Source organism: Nycticebus coucang, chromosome 12, assembly GCF_027406575.1.
Source record: "Nycticebus coucang isolate mNycCou1 chromosome 12, mNycCou1.pri, whole genome shotgun sequence".
Classification (NCBI taxonomy): Eukaryota; Metazoa; Chordata; class Mammalia; order Primates; family Lorisidae; genus Nycticebus; species Nycticebus coucang.
In genome coordinates, this window is record NC_069791.1 from 54,386,791 (window position 1) to 54,405,296 (window position 18,506).

Sequence of the window (18,506 nt, forward strand, 5' to 3'; positions counted from 1 at the left end):
AAGGTTTACTTCCCCAGCCTCTTAAAGGCCTGTTCATTTATCTGTGAAATAGGAGCTAATTATAGTGCCTACCAAATAGGAACATTCTGGAAATTAAATAGGTAGATGAAAGGACATGCAAAAAGTACTCAGTAAGTTGTAACTGTGGTTATTATAAGTGAGTTATTCGTTCTCAAGCATGGTTATGGCCATCCACACTCGTGGATTCATTTAGAACACAATTTCTAAGCTACGTTTTTGTAAAGGGCTTTAATTGTTGGTGCAGAATACAGCATAAACACCTGCCAAAAAGATTTAAGGTTTTCTTTGCAGAAAGTTCCTCCGTGTTCAAACATGCAATCATTCATCTGTCATTGGGTTTGCTCTGTAGGTATTTATGGAGCACTTAGATATTCCAGACCCTATGTGGGGTGTGTGGCTCCATCGAGCAGAACCTATTCCTTTTCCCTCTGCGTCTCACTTTTCTTAAGTAAAATGGATTAAAGGGATAAAGGAACAGCTATTTCATGATGTGCTAAAAAGTGTTGAGAGCTAACGATCAAATGGGGGAACTGTGGGATTGTATTCTTGGTAATCCTGACTTTCTGGTGTCACTCAGGGGCAAATATCCATGGCCATTCAATTTCCTTTTCCATTGGCCTTAAGAGGCACACACAACAGTACAGGTTATTTTCTCAGAAAGTGGTGCACTCTGCTTTGGCCTGGTCAACACCAATGCCAATTCATGTATCCTAAAGGTGGAGCCATCCCTCCAGCACCAAACAGTCCAAACTGGCTTAGTGTCCTTTGTTGCGGTGATTGCTATTAGCTCTCTCAGCAGCCACTGTCTGGTCGGTTGACTCACATATACAAGAGGAGGGACAACCAGAAAACCTAACTGCATGGGCTCAGGGACAAGGACCCAAGTGTGCTGCCTGTGCCCCTGTGTCAATCAGAGCAGCTCCTTCAGATGGAGAGCCTAAGAGTGGACAGTGCCTCAGCCTCTGGAAAGCATGTGACCTGGCTGCTCCTCACTGCTTGTGGTTCTGTTCCTCAGGCTTTTGTCATCGCCATCACCTCTGACTTCATCCCCCGCCTCGTGTACCAGTACTCCTACAGCCACAATGGGACTCTGCATGGCTTTGTCAACCACACCCTCTCCTTTTTCAACGTCAGCCAGCTGAAGGAAGGAACACAGCCTGAAAACTCACACTTTGACCAGGAGGTTCAATTCTGCAGGTAAGTTAATCTCTAGAAGGAAGTACAGAGGACCAGAAGTAATAGATCCAAATGATTATCTAGAACCACTTAGGTGATAGTGTTCCCATCTAAGATTATGCTGTATTTTTACTGTACCTTTTCTATGTTTAGAGGCACAAATACTCACCATTGTGTTACAGTTGCCTGCAGTATTCAGTGCAGTCGCATGCTGTGTGAGTTTGCAGCCAAGAACAATGGGCTGCAGCATGAAGCCTGGCTGTCGGGCAGGCTGCGCTGTCTCAGTTTGTATAAGTGCATTCTGTGATGTCCATGCAATGGCAAAACTGCCTAGCCAGCGTTTCTCACAACATAACTCTGTTGTCAAGTGACACATGACTGTACACCATTCTCCTTTTCTTCTGTGTCCTGCTTCCCCTGTCAATATAATCAATTTCAAAGAATCCAAAAATATCTGTTGCGTGCCTTTTGTTAGACACTATGGAGCAAACATAGAACTATATATCCTTGTCCTCACCATCAAGGGGGTTATAAAGCTGGTTGGGAAGAAAGCAAGGAGGAAAGAGCAGATTATTCAGTGATCATCTGAGGTTCGTGGGTTTTTAGAGGAGAAGGGGACTGCTCGGTTCCAGGATAGAAAGCCTGGGATCCCTTAAGGACGAGAGGAAGAGCATTCTAGATAGAGGCTCAGCATAGGCAAGTCACAGGGTAAGATAAATACAGACTGTTAGATATACTTGGGGCTTGGCAATGTGGCTAGCAAGGAGAATGCTTGCAATATATTAATGGAGATTAATATAGGAAATGCTGCATCATTTAGACATGAACCACACTGGGCATAGATCAGGGTAGAGGAAGAACTAAGAAGGAGGGAGAAGATAAGCCATTTCACGTTATATGTTACAAAGCTGGTAACAATAGACGTGGGAGAGGCTGAGTTAAGAATATCTCCAAAGTTTGGGCTGAAGTCAGAGGACTGAGAAATTGTGGTTCCGTTGACACGGATAGGATAGATGCTAAGGTTAAGAGAATCTCATTTTATGGTAAATATGATAAATTTAATTTCAATCACATTGTATTTAAAATGACATTAGGATGTCCAAGAAACAATTTTTACCTAAATCCCAGACACACTAAACTGGAATTCTGGAGCTGTCCAACTTAGCATTACCACAGGAATCTTCGAAGCCAAGAAACAGAACACTCTCCACTATTTACCCAGGAGGGCAAATAAAGAGAAGCAGAGCAGAGGGAAATCATTTATGTGACCCTTTGTATATGGGTTAAATGATAATCCCAATAAAGTACTTGATCAAATATGAATATACCTTGTATAGTAAAAGTGCAGAATATTTACAATAACAAAAACACTGGTATTGTGGGACCAACATAGGGCTTTCTCTGACCACCCCCAATAACATCTGCTGCTGATGTAAATAATAAAAGCTGCTGATGTCCGATATTTCAGTGATGTTTGCAGTAGTGATGGCCCTGGGAGTGTCTGCCCTGCTTTCCCTAACATGGAGCACCTTGGAACCCAAGATAGCTGGTTAGGGTCAGATTCACAGTATGAGACCATTGATGAAAGAAAACAAATTGGTATTCTCAGCTCAGATGGTGGAGTGAAACAACCTCACCAACTGATGGTTTAAGTAGAAGGGTATTAATGGTCCCAAGAGCAATAACTTCAGGGTTCAACTCTAGCTAACCAAGAAAAGATGAAAAATCAGGGAACAAACCCAAGAATGGCTTAATAAATTTATTCATAGATATCAATTTATATCAGTCCATATTTTTCAGGGTTTTTTTAATATCTGAGGCTATAAGAGTCTGACCCTGGTACTAGAGTCATATGACAGGTTGTTTGCTGCTAGACCACGTCCTGCCCAGCAGCTCTGTTTATAGCTAGTGCTAGACTGTCTGTGGTGCTGTAGTTCTACAGTACAGAGTCCAGACCAGCTTAAGGCCTTTCCCAAGGCATCTAGGTCTGCTATAGTAGGGTTCAGGAAGTCAGTCAACACAGTTGCACTAAACAAACAGGCACTGAAAAATGAGAATTACATATCATTTTTATACCTGGAAGGGATCATAGAAATCATCTTGTTACAGCTTCTCATTTTACATAAAAATAAGCAGGCTTAGAAAGCTGAAGAGTTCTCTAAGACTAAAGAGGTTTCTAATGCAGACTCTGAACTAAAGCTCATGTCCATGCAACAGTGCAGGTCTCCACCTCTGGAGTTCATTATTGTGGGGAGACAAGGCTGACATTATCTGTGTCTTTAGTCAATCTACAAGTGCTTGTCTATCACACAGGTAGAGCACCAAGAAAGAGTCTGATCTCACACCTTTCCCCCGACCATCGGTTCCTCCACTAACATTTATGAATATGCTTTCCAGATATATCAGTGGCTCAACTGACTTAAACAAAAAGCGTCTTTATTGCCCCCCAGATTGTAAGCCGAAAGTAGGTCTAATTTAGGCAAGTTTTCTTTCAATCTAATCTGCCCAAACCTGATCTTTCTTCATCTCCCAACTTTACTTCAATCAATGTGGACTATATGTATTCACAAGTGCCATATGACTGCCAGAAGGTCTGATAAGAAATCAGGGGGCATGAGTACTTCTCAGCCTTCCATGACACTAGGTGTTACAAGTATATGAAGTCTGACATTTAAGTTCATGAACTTGCCACTGTGTGGTTACATTGGCAGCACTGTACAAACAACTCAGTAAGGTTGCATCACCTTGGTATATCAGTGTCTCACAGGTGTGTTGGTGTTGATATGTGGTGGTGCCTTGCTGAGTGGAGTTCATTATTGTTGCATGTATTTGTAGGCAATAGTGAGAGTGTTGGAGCTTGAATTAGATGAATGACCAAATATTCTTAAATTTATTGTTAAAATTGGCACAAGTGGAAGTGAAGTCAGGAACATGTTACTCCAAGTTTATGGGGATTATGCCATGAAGAAAACAGCAGTGTACAAATGGATTAAATGTTTTTCTGAGGAGAGAGAAAGTGTCAGTAATGAGGAAGAGTCAGGGTGGCCAGTAATGAGCAGGACTGAGGAAAATACTTCAAAAATTCATTGAAGTGTGTATCAGAATCATCAGCTTACTGTGGGAAACATAGAAGAACAAGTAAACATTGATAGGGAAACAGTTAGGAACATTTTTTTTATTATTATTAAATCATAGCTGTGAGTTAGGAACATTTTACCTGAAAATCTTGGCCAAGAACTCATGGCTCTTACATCATGATGCTGTCTGTGAGGGAGTTGTTAGCTAGTAAACTAATAACTGTATTGGAGCATCCTCCCTACTCACCTAATCTGGCTCCTAGTGACTTTTTTCTTTCCCCAGAGTTAAAGGAAATATTGAAAAGAAGACATTTTAATGGCTTTCAAGACATCAAGGATAATAGGAGGACAGATTTGATGATCATTCCAGAAAAAGAGTTCCAAAATTGCTTTGGAGAGTGGACTAGGCACTGGTGTTTTTAAATAGCTTCCCAAGGGGAGTATTTTGGAGGTGACTAAAGTGATATTCAAAAATGAGGCATGTAACACTTTTTTCCAGGATGAGTTTGCAAACTTAATTGTTGTACATAGATCTGATTGAGCCTTCTTATATTTGTGCAGCTCTGGTAAACTCCTCTCACAGTTTCTATGTAAGTAAACAGGATTATGGCTTGTCTGTGGCCCATTTTAGATAAAATTCTGTATAGCAGATTATCCATGAGTACAGGTATAAGAAGTATATACTTCAGTGCTGCCAAGAAAATTTATCTGTAGAAAATAAGCCATTGCAAGACGAAGCTGAAATTAAGATCAAGACTTTTGGAACATTTATTATTTTCCTTACTCTTTCTCAGTACCTGTGAGGAGTAGAGATTGATTATGCAAGTATTTTTGAGACCCTACTCTAGGCTTGTCATTGATTATTTAACAGTGAACAAGATACACCTTGCTTAAGAAGTCTAAATGGTCTAAATGGAGCGGATGAGTAAGTCAACCAGCAATCATAACATAGTTTTAAGACCTTACAATAGGGTAACTGCACGGAGCCATGAGGGCCCAGAGAAGGGAGGCTGTGCATTAACCAACCTAGATGTAAATGTTCAGGGAAAGTTTAAAGGGATATGAAGCCCTTTAAAGTTTAAAGGCATATGAACAGTGCAAGAATGACCATATGGATTATTTTGTTAAAACTCCTCATTCATATGGCCACATCAGCTTGGTGGGTAAACAGGGCTGGGGAGAGTGTGGGCAGTGTGGCAGTAAAGTGGGATGTCAGTGGTGATGGAGGTCCATGGAGAATGCGCAGCCAGGAAGAGTGCGAGGGGTAAGCTACAAGAGAAGAGGCTGAAGGAGCAATGAAAGGCAGGTCCAGGAGATCATGCCAGTCTACTGAAGTGTGTGGGATCTCTCTTAGGGCAACAGGGTACCTACTACCAAGGGGCTCTTGGAGGACGGTGATGACACCAAGCTCTGACTACAGTGTGAAGACTATTGCGTGACACTGAGGGTTACATTTAAAATAAAGACGTGCCCTAAAGTTCAGGCAGATGTCTGGAGAATGGGGTCTGCATGCAATCTAGATAAAATATATCAAAGAAGTGTGTTGGGGGCCACATTTTCTAGATTGATAAGGGTTGTTGATGGAAATCTCCACCTTCTGTGGGTCTTACTCCCTGCATGTTGTGTCAGCTCACCTGGGTCCATCTCTGGAGATTTAGAAAGGGAAGGCCTACCTCCTCTGGAAGCTTTTCTAAGTCAGGAACTAAGACAGTTGAGATACAACGTGGGGGGAAATGAGAAGGAGGAGGAAGAAGTGGGAAGGGACTGTGATAAGAGAAATATTTTAGCCCCAGAGCCAGTGTTTAAAACTGCTTCTATGGTGGGAAACGAAGTTTGCCCTGAGTTTCTGGCAAGTAGTGTTGGGAACTCAATGACCCTTCTTATTCTTAGCTTTCAGTGACCTCTGGAGATAAATGTGGTCGAATAAAACTGAGGTCTCGGGCTCTAAACTGGACTGGCCAGGGATAGAGGTATCTTAAAAATAGCAGTGAAAGTTAGGACCAGTCTCCGGCTGCCTATTTGAGATGCATTCCCTGCATTTTTGGAGCAACTTTGCCTGAGCTATCTGACTGGTCCGGCAGGGCCGCTGCATAAACAGTCCTGTGACGTCAATCTGCAAGCATGATTAGTGGCCATTTGACAGGGTTGAAGGGCCATCAAGTCCTGGAAGGCTTAGCCTCCAGGCACAGCTGGAAGGGAGCGGAGAGATCTGGCCCTGTAGTACAAGGAGCCCAGCTGGGCATATTACCTGGTGGCCTGTCTGGAGGTGTTGAGCTCCAAGAAGCAGCATCTGTGCAGGTTTCCCTGCAGGTCCTAAACACTTGCTTACCCAAGTCCACCCAAGTCCGGGGAAAAGTCTTTGAAGAATTGGACTCCCTTCCAGCCTACTACCTTCCCTCTGCTCCCTGCTGAAACCAGAGGCTGAGTCAGCTTTTCCGGGTGTTGGTTTTCCTGATCTTTATCAACCACTGGATGGACATGGTTCTCATTAGCTCCTAATTGCCTGAACTGTTTTCCTTTGTTAAAGGCCAATTTCAGGAGGCAGTTTTAAGTAGCTCAAATGGTATGAAAATATTGTATGTAATTGTGTTCAGCATTATTATGACCTGGTGTCCTGTCTGGAGGTCTTGAGCTCCAAAAAGCAGCATCCACGAATGGTGCCAGCCAGGTTCCCTGCAGGTCCTAGGAACTTGCGTACTCAAGTCCACCCACTTCCAGGGAAAAGTCCCCTGGGGCTATTCGAAAAACTATTTTTTTTTTTTACATGCCACTATTTGGAGTTGAGAAATGTGTTTACTAAGTGATTTACTATATAACAAAACCTCATTAAAAAGTGGTAACTATTGTCTGTGGCCCGTCCCTCAGGGGGATTCTTTGGCCTACAGAGATTTTGTATTGGGCAGAGTTGTGGTAGATGTTACCATCACTGTTTACCCTAAAAGTGAAGACCGGATGTGGACATCTGAGCCAGGAGTTTCTCTCTTCCCTCTCTATACCTTGGTTTCCCTATCTGTAAAAATGGGAGATTTAGAATTAAATAATCTCCAAAGATTATTTTCTGCTTTTAAAGAAAATTCATATTTAAAGATACATGTAATATATTAGTCTATTCCAACAAAAATTCTAAACGTGGTAGGTAACCTCTCCAGCTCTGTCTTGTCTCTACTCCAATCCCTGCCCAATCCTGGGCATCTTCCCTGTAGGAACAGGTAGCACTTATGTGGGAATCTTTTCCAGACATTTGTCTATTCATTAGCACAGTATGAACGTGTTACTTTAAGATATTGTTCTATGGGTTTGTTTTATAATAATGAAATGCATTTCGAGTTATTGGGAACCTTCTGTAAGTAATCTATGAATTCAACTCAATCAATGTGACTTTTCACCAAGTTAGAACAACCTAGATAAGACATTAATATAGTTTTAAAGCTAAAATATAATGTTTATTCCTATGCCAGTTTCATTTATCGTCCAAAGTAGCAATATAATTTTGCCTGAAAGCTTAGGGTAAAAATGTATTTGGATAAACTGAATATTGCCACTAATTACATTCTTTTTTAAATCACAAACTATATTATAAAAGTGATTTCATAGGCATATACTACATATGGATATGAAAGAAAAAGAAACTGCTCTTCTCAGCCCCCACCCCCAGCCATTCTCCCCAAGAAGAAACTGTTATGTTCATTTTTCTGTGGAAGCTTCCACTAATCACATTCACATGTATTTTATTGTTTAATTCTCACTATGACTTCCTTTAACATTCAATATACGCACACAATTATGCACATATATACCTATTCATTTATTCAGGGTTGGGGTTGAGAGACCATCTATGTACTTAGCACTGGGTTACACATTTTAGTAGTTGTGCTTTATGTGGCAGGATTCTGAGGTTCAGAAATTTGAAATACCTTATTGTGTGTCACACTTTATGGGGGCAAGACATGATTGCAAGAGGGACTTTACCTAACAATTGCAATCAGTGTAACTTGGCTTATTGTACCCTCAATGAATCCCCAACAATAAAAAAAAAAAAAAAGAAATACCTTATTGTGGGTCTTCGGATAGGAAGCAGCATAGCCAAGTGAAGACTGGCTTTTCAGACACTCTAGTTGTCTCATTATTAAAAGTCTCTCCTTATTAGAAGACTCAGGGGAACTCAAGATTAATATTAAGCTTCAAGGAAAATGAAGAAGGACTAGAGAGGTAAAGGTGAGATTTCAGAATACCCCTAAAATGATAGCCCTGAGCTTTAATCCCTAGTTCTCTCTGGGATCCACATCCAGCAGATGCAGGATACTGACCTGGTGTGGGGGTGCACCCAGTGACTACAGCACTGGGTGCACCTCCAGTGACCCACATTGGTGGGACTTTGGGAGTCCCAAGCTCACCAAGTTTGGGGAAGAGGCTTGCTATGGAGCTGATGGAAATGGACCAGAAGTTCCACTTTTCACATTTCAGGGGCTCCACCCACCAGCCCGAAGCTTGCCTGTTTCATGCCATTCGCACGAATGTAGGTCCTGGGAGAAGCCTCGGGCAGTCCTGCTATTGACTGACTCTGATCTGCATCAGCATCATGGAAAACTTGGAGGACTTGAGTGCTCAAAAATCCTACTGGAAATCCAGGAGGAACTGGTCTATGTGCTGTGTTCTCTTTGCAGAAAAGAAATATATTTCATAAGCAACCTTCAGTAAAAAGAGAAGGGATAGCTCCTGCATATTGGGTTCTTGTGTTGCGCCAGGTACTGTGCTGAGTACTTCATGGTGACACCACATCTTCAGAATCATTCTGTGAGGTGAAGAGCTCGGGCCTGCTTTATGGAGGAGGACAGTAGGCATCAGAACGTTAGGTAATTTGCAGGAGGACCGAACTACAGGGTGGAGATGGCAGCCAAGCCTTCACCTGCTGACTCTACAGCACCAGTTGTGTCAATGCGAAGCTCTGGGCTTAGGAACAAAACACACTGTTGTCACAGTGGTGAGAATAATTAAGTCCATCTGCCACTCTCTTCTGTGAACACTTATATCCTTAAAGCAATTTATCTCTTTAATTGGTATCTTCTAGTTACTTAGTGAAAACATTTCATAAGCCTGATGTCTTAGCGTGAAACTGAAAAACAATTATGAAATCTAAACTTACATCGGACTGTAAACAACCAATCATTTGGCAGAGGCTTACTGGAGTTGATGTTTTTCTAACTGTGAATCATGGTTCATTAGTGAATCATGAAGTCACTTTAGTGGGTCACGATCAGCATTTTAAAGGATTGGATGGGACAGGATAGGATAGAAAAGAATAGAACAGAAAAATTTCAGTGCATCGCACACAGCAAGGATGTTTTGTGAAATCTTTATTTCGATAATATATATGTGCATCCACGTAAAATGTATTTCTCACCCTATGTCAGGTTTTTAGAAGTTAGCTTGGGAAAGGGACATGTGAACAGATGCATAATTCATCAAATTGCTCATTGTTGTTTTCTGTGGCACAGTTTGCCCTTAAGTTCCTAACACAGCATAAAGGTATTTTCAAGTGGCGTTTTCTGGACAGATCTCTCTGTTAATCTTTCCTCAGATCCCTTATTAGATAGATGTCCCTGTTCAATTCAAAACATGTTTGGGGCACTCAGGGAGGGCAAAGTGACATTTCCAAAAGCTGTGGTAAGTTAGTAGCAGAGGTGGAACCAGAATTAGATTATTTATGGATTCTTTTCAGACTGCAAAAAAAAGGGGTGAGCAATGGCTTTCATACCGAGGTCAGTGAGCAGCTGTTCCTTCATAGATGGAGCTAGGGACTGAGAGAAATGGACTTTCGTTGCACCAGGAGAGACTGGGCTGAACCTAGGGAAGGATTTCCCCATGGTAAGAAGTATGAGTGTGCGTGTGTGTGTGTTGAACCCTCCTCTGGAGGTCTCCAGAGGAGTGGGATGAATTGCCTTCCACCATGGGGTCCTTTCTGGGCACAACAGGAGGAGAGGTGAGTTGATGTTTTTCCCACCCCAAGATGTCCTTATTTATTTAGCCATGCTCTCCCATACTTCCATCAGCAAGGAAAATCTGGAGCTGGCTGTGTTTCTGTCCTCAGCTACAGATAGATATGATGAATCCCGCGGTGCTCCGCTGGGCTGCAGTTAGCTTTGCCTTTTCATCCGGATGTCAAACCAAGCTTGCGACAGCTGTGATCAGCTGTCGGGAGAGGGGGAGTTGGCCAGGGAGGGGGCAGCTCCTGGATACTTGCCAAAACTTAGTTGCATGCTTAGTGTCCACTTCTCAGATTGTCCCCTTCTGTCACTGGGACTATCACTGTACCTTTTTCTATCTTTGTGTGTGTGTCTCTTTTTCTCTTCCTCTTTTTCATTTTTCTTCCCTATCTCTCCTCGGATAACTGGAAGCTAGCATACTTTTACATGGATCTCTTAGAGAAGCTGGTTTACTCAGAGCAGGGGAAGGAACCGAAGAGCACTCACTTCTGAATGCCTCCGAACTGCAGCTATTCTGAGGTGTTCTGCGATCACGGAGGAAAGCCTGGATTCATCCACATTCACTTTCCTACCCTGACTCCCCTCTTATGGCTGTGAGGCCCTGGCCCACAGTTCAGCTCTCTGAGCCTCAGCCTCCTCCTTTGTGACTCGGAGATAACAATGTCTGCTTGGGATGTTGGTGTGAAGACTAAATGTGAAACATTCCAGAAAAGCCCTTTGTTCAGGGACAGACACATATGTGTCCCGTTTATGATAGTTTCCCAGTTTCTCCTGGGACAAGGTCCCTCCCCTGCCTTCCTCAGCAGCCAAGCACTGCTTGGTGGCCTGACACCGCTCACCTCTTCCTGCAGTCCGGGACTCACTTTGCTTTCACTGAGCATCAAAGATTTGTTGAATTCCATGGAGAAAACCATTCCATGAAGGGGTCATAGTTCTGATATCAGCCCTTGTCATTTTTCCAGGCTTAGAAAAATGTCTCTGAGAAAATGAGCTAGTTTTAACATGAATCATTCTGGAATGGAGGTAAAAAGGCAAGGCTGAGGGAAAACCCAAGGCTGCTCTATGGGTCTGAAAAATAGCCACTAGCTCATGTTAGGATCTGACATTTGGTTTTCTAAACCACACAGGCAGATCGGGGAGATGGACAGCAAAAGAGGACATTGACCAACTTTTGAGTATTAGCGACACCACCTTAAATTCACCAGTGTCCAGCTCTATCTGGACCAGCCTTACTTTGGTGTAGGGACAAAGCCACACAGCAAGGCCAGCACCTCCGGTGATCATGGTCCCAGAGCTGCTGCAGGGGAGAAGCCTGGGATTGCCAGCCACTGCCTGCATCTTCATGGAGCAACTGGGTGGCAGAGCATGGTGGGAGGTGTCTGAGGGTCTCCCCTGCCCTCTCAGAGCCACAGGCTGGTAGGGAGCCAGACCTACTGGCCTGGATCATGCTCATGACCCCTGGGTTCCTCTGGGCATCACATCCTGACAGCAAAGGAAGCTTTGGGGGATATTGTAGATGAGTAGGGAAAGACATTTCTAGGCTGACATTGACCTTTTTGGAGTTCAGTCCTTTTATTCCATGGACATTTCTTGCGTGGGCCATAGGTTTCCCAATCCCTCCTTATGTCCCATATCAGAAACAAGGGCTTGCCTCTTGCTCCAGCCCTTGAGTTTTTACCCAGGCAATTACCACCTGTTTTGTACCTCCTCCCAATCTGAACACCACTTTCTCTTTGGGCAGGTTTAAGGACTACCGAGAGCCACCATGGGCTCCGAACCCATATGAATTTTCCAAACAGTACTGGTCTGTCCTGTCAGCCCGTCTGGCTTTTGTCATCATCTTTCAGGTGAGTTGTTCAGGTAGGAAACAGCCCATCAGAATCCAGGCTGCAGGGGGGTAGCGATGGTTGTGATTCCCTCCCTGCCGCCACCTCCCTTCTGCTTGTCTTGGAGAGTGGCAAGCTGAAGGGAGTGCTGCTTCCCTGGGACAGCAGGAGGACACTGAGGAAGGCTTCCTTTAATAGATGCAGTTTGCAGAAAAAGAATAAAACATAGAGTAAGGTTACAAAACAGATGTGGGGTAAGTTTCCAGGTAGAGATAGATTCCCTTTCAGACCTAAGATGAAGAAAGGAAAATAGTAAGAGCAATTGAAACCAGAGTCTCAGCCCCGACGCCAACAAACAGCCCATCTCGTCTCTGCAGCTGAGAAAGGGCTCCAGTTCTAAACCCTTCTTCCTGAGCTCTCTGCTCCCTCCTTTGTTAGTGCAGTTTTAGCACTGAGACATCTGGTGGGAAGGGCCCCCGGAACCATGGAGCCATCCCTGAATGAATAGCAAACTTGAGCCCAGTGATTCCTATCTCAGACAATAGCCATGGGTCCAGTTGCATCGCTGAGATTCTCCAAGCTCCAGAGCCCCCAATTCCCACTCCGGGCCCTGCCGGGCTTCAGGCAGGGCCAGAGCATAAGCTCAGATCCTTTTCTCTGTAGCTCCCTCAGGCTTTTGTATTCCCCAAAGGCAGATCTCTGGGGGGCTCTAAAGTATCCTGCCCCCGACCCCTGCCCAGGAAGTGCAGAAGCCCATCGGCTAGTCTTTCACCTGAGAAGACAGCCAGCCATTCTTCCTCCAGAGAGATGGGACGATATGTTTGAGAGATCATGAAGATACCCCCACTGCCCCACCCGCAGGGGCTGCCTCACTTACCCATGTCACGTGTCACATGTCACTACTCACATAGGAGGAGTGGGCTCAGGGGAAGGGTGCAAGACTTGATGAAGCAGCTTCCCAGCACCTTAGGTGCAGCACCCTGAGGGGCCGGAGCCTCTGGAAGCAGCATGTGGTCCCCAGAGTCTTCCCCTGAGTCCCCAAGAGCACATAGGGTTCAAGGGTTCAGTCACTGTCCTCAGGATCCCAGGGTGGAGAAGGCATGTGAGTGTGCTATTGGCAGTTAGAGAAGAGTATCTCAATTGAAGTCATGAGGCAAAGACGGGTGAGGGGCGGCGTGGGGAGGCGATGAGATCAGACCCTAAGAACAGCTGCATTCACTGGGCCATGCCAGGCACTGTGGGCACGTATCACTCCCTCAAAGAGAAAGTGCCCCCCAGAAAAGGGAGTCCTAACCCACCTCTGTACACCATCGGAAGCATGTGGCTCAAAAGTAAGGACACCGGCTTCCAGTGTGCACAAGAACCCGACCTGGCCAGGGCGAGCTTTGTGTGGGGTACCCCAGAGTGGGGGAGCTGGAGTGACTGCAGTGAGTGAGAGCTGGACAAGGCGAATGTGAGCCCTGGGTGGGTTGGTGGAGGCTCGAAGTCAAGGCGAAAATTAAAAGCCTGTCTTTGGTACAGAGGACAGAGAGAGCCAGGTGGAGGGAGGAGAGGAGCAAAAGGTAAAGGGACAGCCCAGGACAGGACACTGGGCTTCATGGCCATCTCCCAGGAGGCTTTGGAGCATGGAGGCTCTGGAGGCTTAGAAGTCAAGAAGCAAGACAGGATGCGGGGGACACTCTGGGGCAGGGGTCCCACAGTCCTGCCAGAGAGCAGCTACCTCTGTGCCACAGCCCCCCTGGCTCTGCTTGACGCTGCTGTGGACACGTCACGTGTTTTAACTCATTTAGTCCTCTCATCCACTCGGGGGGTGGTGCTGCTCCTGCTGCATTTAAAGGTATGCTCCCTGGTGGAGATCACTCAGCTAGTACCAAAATTAACAGAGAGGTGCTGTGCCCGGGGCTGGCACCTCGCCTGGCCAAGCCTCCCCTCTCAGCCCCTCCTCACTTCCCTTTGCTTTCCGCAGAACCTCGTGATGTTCCTGAGCGTCCTTGTGGACTGGATGATCCCAGACATCCCCACGGACATCAGCGAGCAGATCAAGAAAGAGAAGAGTTTACTGGTGGATTTCTTCCTGAAGGAAGAGCATGAGAAGCTCAAGGTGATGGATGAGCCAGCCCTGAGGAGCCCGGGAGTGAGTGAGTGGGCCAGGAGCCGGGCAGTCAGCGCAGCACCCTCCGGCCGAAGCCAGCCGGGCAGCGTGGCGTCCCCAGGTTCTCAGCACACCAATGTGTGAACCGACCGGCCGCCGCAGAGGGGACCCAGGCAGCAGCTTCCTGTGCTACAGCATGTGCAGGGGGTCTTAGGGGGGTACATGAAGGCAGAGAGAGATTGAGAGAGCACGAGTGTAAGAGGGAAGAGAGCGGATACCGCTCCTCAGAAACCGGCTTGTGTTCCTTTTAGGTCCTTTTCAAAGCTATATCCTTTGGGGGATTGGAGCCCCATTGGAGTCTCTCCACCCCAGAGTCCCCAGGCACCAGGAGCCTTCCTGTGTTCCCTGTGGTATGCTTAGTCTGGATCACTGTCCCTCCTCCTGATACTTGAGTCACTTGCAGCAGAGCTGTCACCAATGCAAACTACGTTACAGGGCTGATGGCTGCGGCCACAGGACCTGATGGTGAGGAGCAAAGGCCCAAACCTGGGGATGTCTCCAGTTCATATCATAAGGACACTCGGAGCTAAATACAACTAACTATTTATTTTATGCAAGTTCAGATTTAAAATAATCAAATAAATGGAAGCATTCTTTATAAAGATGCATCTCTTATCTTTGGTAACCTTGTCCCCTCTCTCTCTTTCCTTCTTTCTTTCTTTGGAATATCTACTGTGCTCCTACTTTGCACAAGACACTGTTCTCAGACTAGAGATCCAGCAAGCACAAAACAGACAAAGTCCCTGCCTTGTGGAGCTTACATTCTGGGGGATGGACATAAAATAAGCTGATGGATGTGTACTTTAGACAGTGATACATACTGTGACAGAGAAATATAACGTAGACAGGAAGTGTGAGGGCACAGGAGATAAAAGGGGTTACCATTTAATGAAATGAATTAATGACAAACCCAAGGTGGTGACTGCCAGCCCTTGCTCTGCAAAGTGGCCCCTTCTTTTATGGGGCTGACAGGGCATGGATACAGATCTATTTACGGTTTTTCGCATGCAGCCGAGATCCCTCTGCACACACTAAATTTTATGCTCAGTTGATATAAAAACATCTACAAGCCTGAGGTAGAAGTTATTATGAAGGCTCAGTGACACACGGTATCTACCAACGAGTGGTTCATCCATCTTCCCTCCTAAAGAACAAAAATAAATAAAATCAAACTGATTGTTGATTTAACTACCCAAATAATCTTGAGAGCATTTCCTTCATGTGCTCTTTGTATGAAATACGAGGTAAGATGTTTTCTCAGTGCCCCTCTTCATATCTTTTCCAGATCACCACAGTCTCCTATCAGTCCCACTTGTGAGAATGGAATCACTCTTCTCAAGAAGGCTTTTAAAGACCTAGAAAACCATCACTGAATTCCTGTCCAATAATATGGCTATGATTTTGCTGTACCTGATCTTGCTCTTCCAAAGGAAAAATAGAAATCATTTGTGTAACTGATCCTCCCAGCACAGTATTCTAACCTTGTAAACAGATTACCCATTGTTAAGAAAAATGGAAAGAGATTGTACCAGTTGCTCTTCCAAGTGGTCATAAATTGTAGTAGGAGACTCCACTAGGCTGTGGAAGGCGTTTTCAAGAACAAGGACAAGAATGAGATAGGGAAACCAAGGGAGCAAGGGGTGTCCATAAAGTTCATGTGCAATTTAAAATAGTTTAACATAGTAAGTTGTACATGAACTTTATGTATATAAAGTATATGGCATTCAGGATTAAACATGCATTAGGAGAACTCTTTGGTCTTTTAAAATTGTTATATTTATTCTTTAGTTGGCCAGAGTACACCTTTAGGTTAAAAAAATAATTAACAATATTGTGCTAAAGATACCATCCAAGTTCCTACAGGATTTAGGTGGCTCATTGCCCCAGCTGCTGATGGTTACAGCTGAGTCCCTCTGGAATTGCCTTAAGTGGAACAGAGCTGGCTGGCCCATAGTCCCTCCTCTTCTCTGGGGCAGCCACATCCAGTGACCCATCACTGGAGGGGGATAGGGCCGACCCTGCCTTGACTGGGGGTCACCCTCATGGGCTGCTGCCGCTCCAGAGCTCCTGTGGGGCTGGTTTTGGTCTTCACTGCAATATTGCAGCTCAACTTCTCCCTCTGCCCTCCCTAGTAAGTATGCTCCGGTAAACCTCCTGCACGCCTGGTATGTAGGTCTTTGTTTCAAAATCTGCTCTCTAGAGAACCTGACCTAAGACACGGGGTATTTGGGTGGTATATTCCCTGAGCATATGCATTTCCAAAACTGCTTTTATGTTAGAACGATGACTTGGCTGGATTTACCATTCTCAGGTCACCATACTTCCTTTCAAAACATTGTGGCTATGGCGATTAATCCATGCTCTTCCAGGGTTTCAGAGGAAGAGCTTCTGGAATAAGCCTGATTGATAGTCATTTGCAAGTTTTTTTCTTTTTCTCTTGCTTTTAGCGCTAGTAGGATTTTGAAATTCATTCTTCAAAATACATTCCCAAATGTCACTGTGACGTGTCTCACATTGTTTTTCATTTCTTGTGCCTAAAATGTGATGAGCACATTCAGTCACTTCTTTTTCATCTCTGGAAAGGACTCTTCCAGCACAGGGATGGATTCCAGCACATTCATTCCAACTGTTTTGGTTACTTGAGAAAAACACTGACATTTGAGAGTGGTTCTCCAGTTTTTAATCTCTAGCCCACCAACTTCTTTCTCAACATTTTATGTCCTTGTCCTATTCCCCTCTACTTGAGAAGTGTGCTCTTCCTAGAATGCCGTGTTACTCTTTTCTTCATCTCCTTCTACAATCTCCAATAAGTTATTCAAGCGGCATCTAAACTCTTGCTTCTATGGAGCTTTATGGATTGCCTGGGAGAGAGGCAATGACCTCCCCTCACCACCCATGGCTGCCACTCTCCCGTACATCCTGTGTGGATGATGCTCTCACCCTTACCTGCGATGTGCATTTTCTAACCATATTCCTTGGCTAGTAACTAAAAAGGCTGGACTGGGTAGGCTCTAACATCTTCTCCTGTTGTGACATGTATAATGAATTCTAGAGGTTCCCTACAGCATGGCAAAAGTGAAGAGTACAGACCATTGCCAATGACTCCGTCTTGTTTTCCACGTTACATTCTACTTGTTTTTTGCAACCCAGACCTGGGAATCTGCATCTCAGATACCCTAACCCAAATCGGCCAAGGTAAGCATGGCTCACGATTTCCACTCCGGCCCCATCAACCCACAGCAGTGTCAGATCTGCTCTTGTACAGCAGGGGTCGCTAGAGTGTGGATTCCACCCTCAAGCTCAGCTGTGTGGTCTGGAAAACACAGCAGATGTTTCCTCAGAAGGCAGCCCTGCTTGCACATCTGGCTAGTCTCCTGCCTCTATCTTTTTCTTTCTTCTCCTCCATAGCAGCAAATAGCAGTGACCCCAGGGGGCAGACCCCATTAGAACCAGGCTGGAAGACACTCTCAGGAGCTGTGTTCATGTGGGGTGGAACCTACTTGTCTTCTTCCCACGGCTTGTGTAGCTTTATCTCCAGAAAGGAAGGTCAAGGCAAAAGCCAGATGAGAATTCTGAAAGACAGCTGTACATATGAGTGCAGAACTCCTCATGTTGTATTGCCCACCTTTCTCTCACTTCCTGTGGGCCTAACAGAGACAGGAGCAGAAGATAGAGGCGCCTGAACCAAGATGTCTTCCTCAATTAGGGGAATGAAGCCCCAGGCCCTAAGGGAAAGAGGCGTTCTCCTGACATGGATCCCACATCATAACCTGCTCCTAGTTTTCTCCCAGCATGATGGGCTCTGGCTGGCCTGGATCTAATTCTTCAGAGAGTATGTGTCAAGTTCTCTCAAGAACCACATCTGCTTGGTCTGAGGGAGGCTGCTAGTTGGGAAACAGATGGGGCTCTAACAAAGACCTCCCCATCCCTCTCCTTCCCATCCTCATCTCTTCCCTACACTGGGAAACTTCTCTCATCTCCTGCCCCATCAGCTGCAAACTTGGTTTTCTTAACTGCCAACTCCAGGCTTCACTATATCCACCTGTCTGTTTTGATTTTTTTTCCTTTGCTTTGATTGTATCTGTCTTCTTTGCAGCCCCAATCTTCTTCCAGAAACCCCTCTGAACTCCCTGTCCGTGTACATGGGCAGCATGTGTAAGCACTTTTCCATATGCATATGTTAAAAGTAAGTAGTATTACTGATAAGGACAGATCCTGGTTTTGTGGGAACGGCCTCTCCTATAATTTTAAGAACCCTCTATTAAAAAAG

At 45.0% G+C, this 18,506-nt stretch overlaps 1 protein-coding gene across 1 annotated transcript in view; it reads left to right on the top strand.

The window, feature by feature from the left end:
* ANO2 (anoctamin 2) overlaps positions 1-14,810 on the top strand; it is a 397,918-nt gene extending 383,108 nt beyond the window's left edge. The window contains exons 23-25 of the mRNA XM_053557547.1: positions 1,037-1,218; positions 12,000-12,105; positions 14,051-14,810. Coding sequence (XP_053413522.1) covers positions 1,037-1,218; positions 12,000-12,105; positions 14,051-14,320 — 558 coding nt within the window. The 3' untranslated portion in view covers positions 14,321-14,810. The remainder of the gene's footprint in view (positions 1-1,036; positions 1,219-11,999; positions 12,106-14,050) is intronic.
* The last annotated feature ends 3,696 nt before the right edge of the window (positions 14,811-18,506 follow it).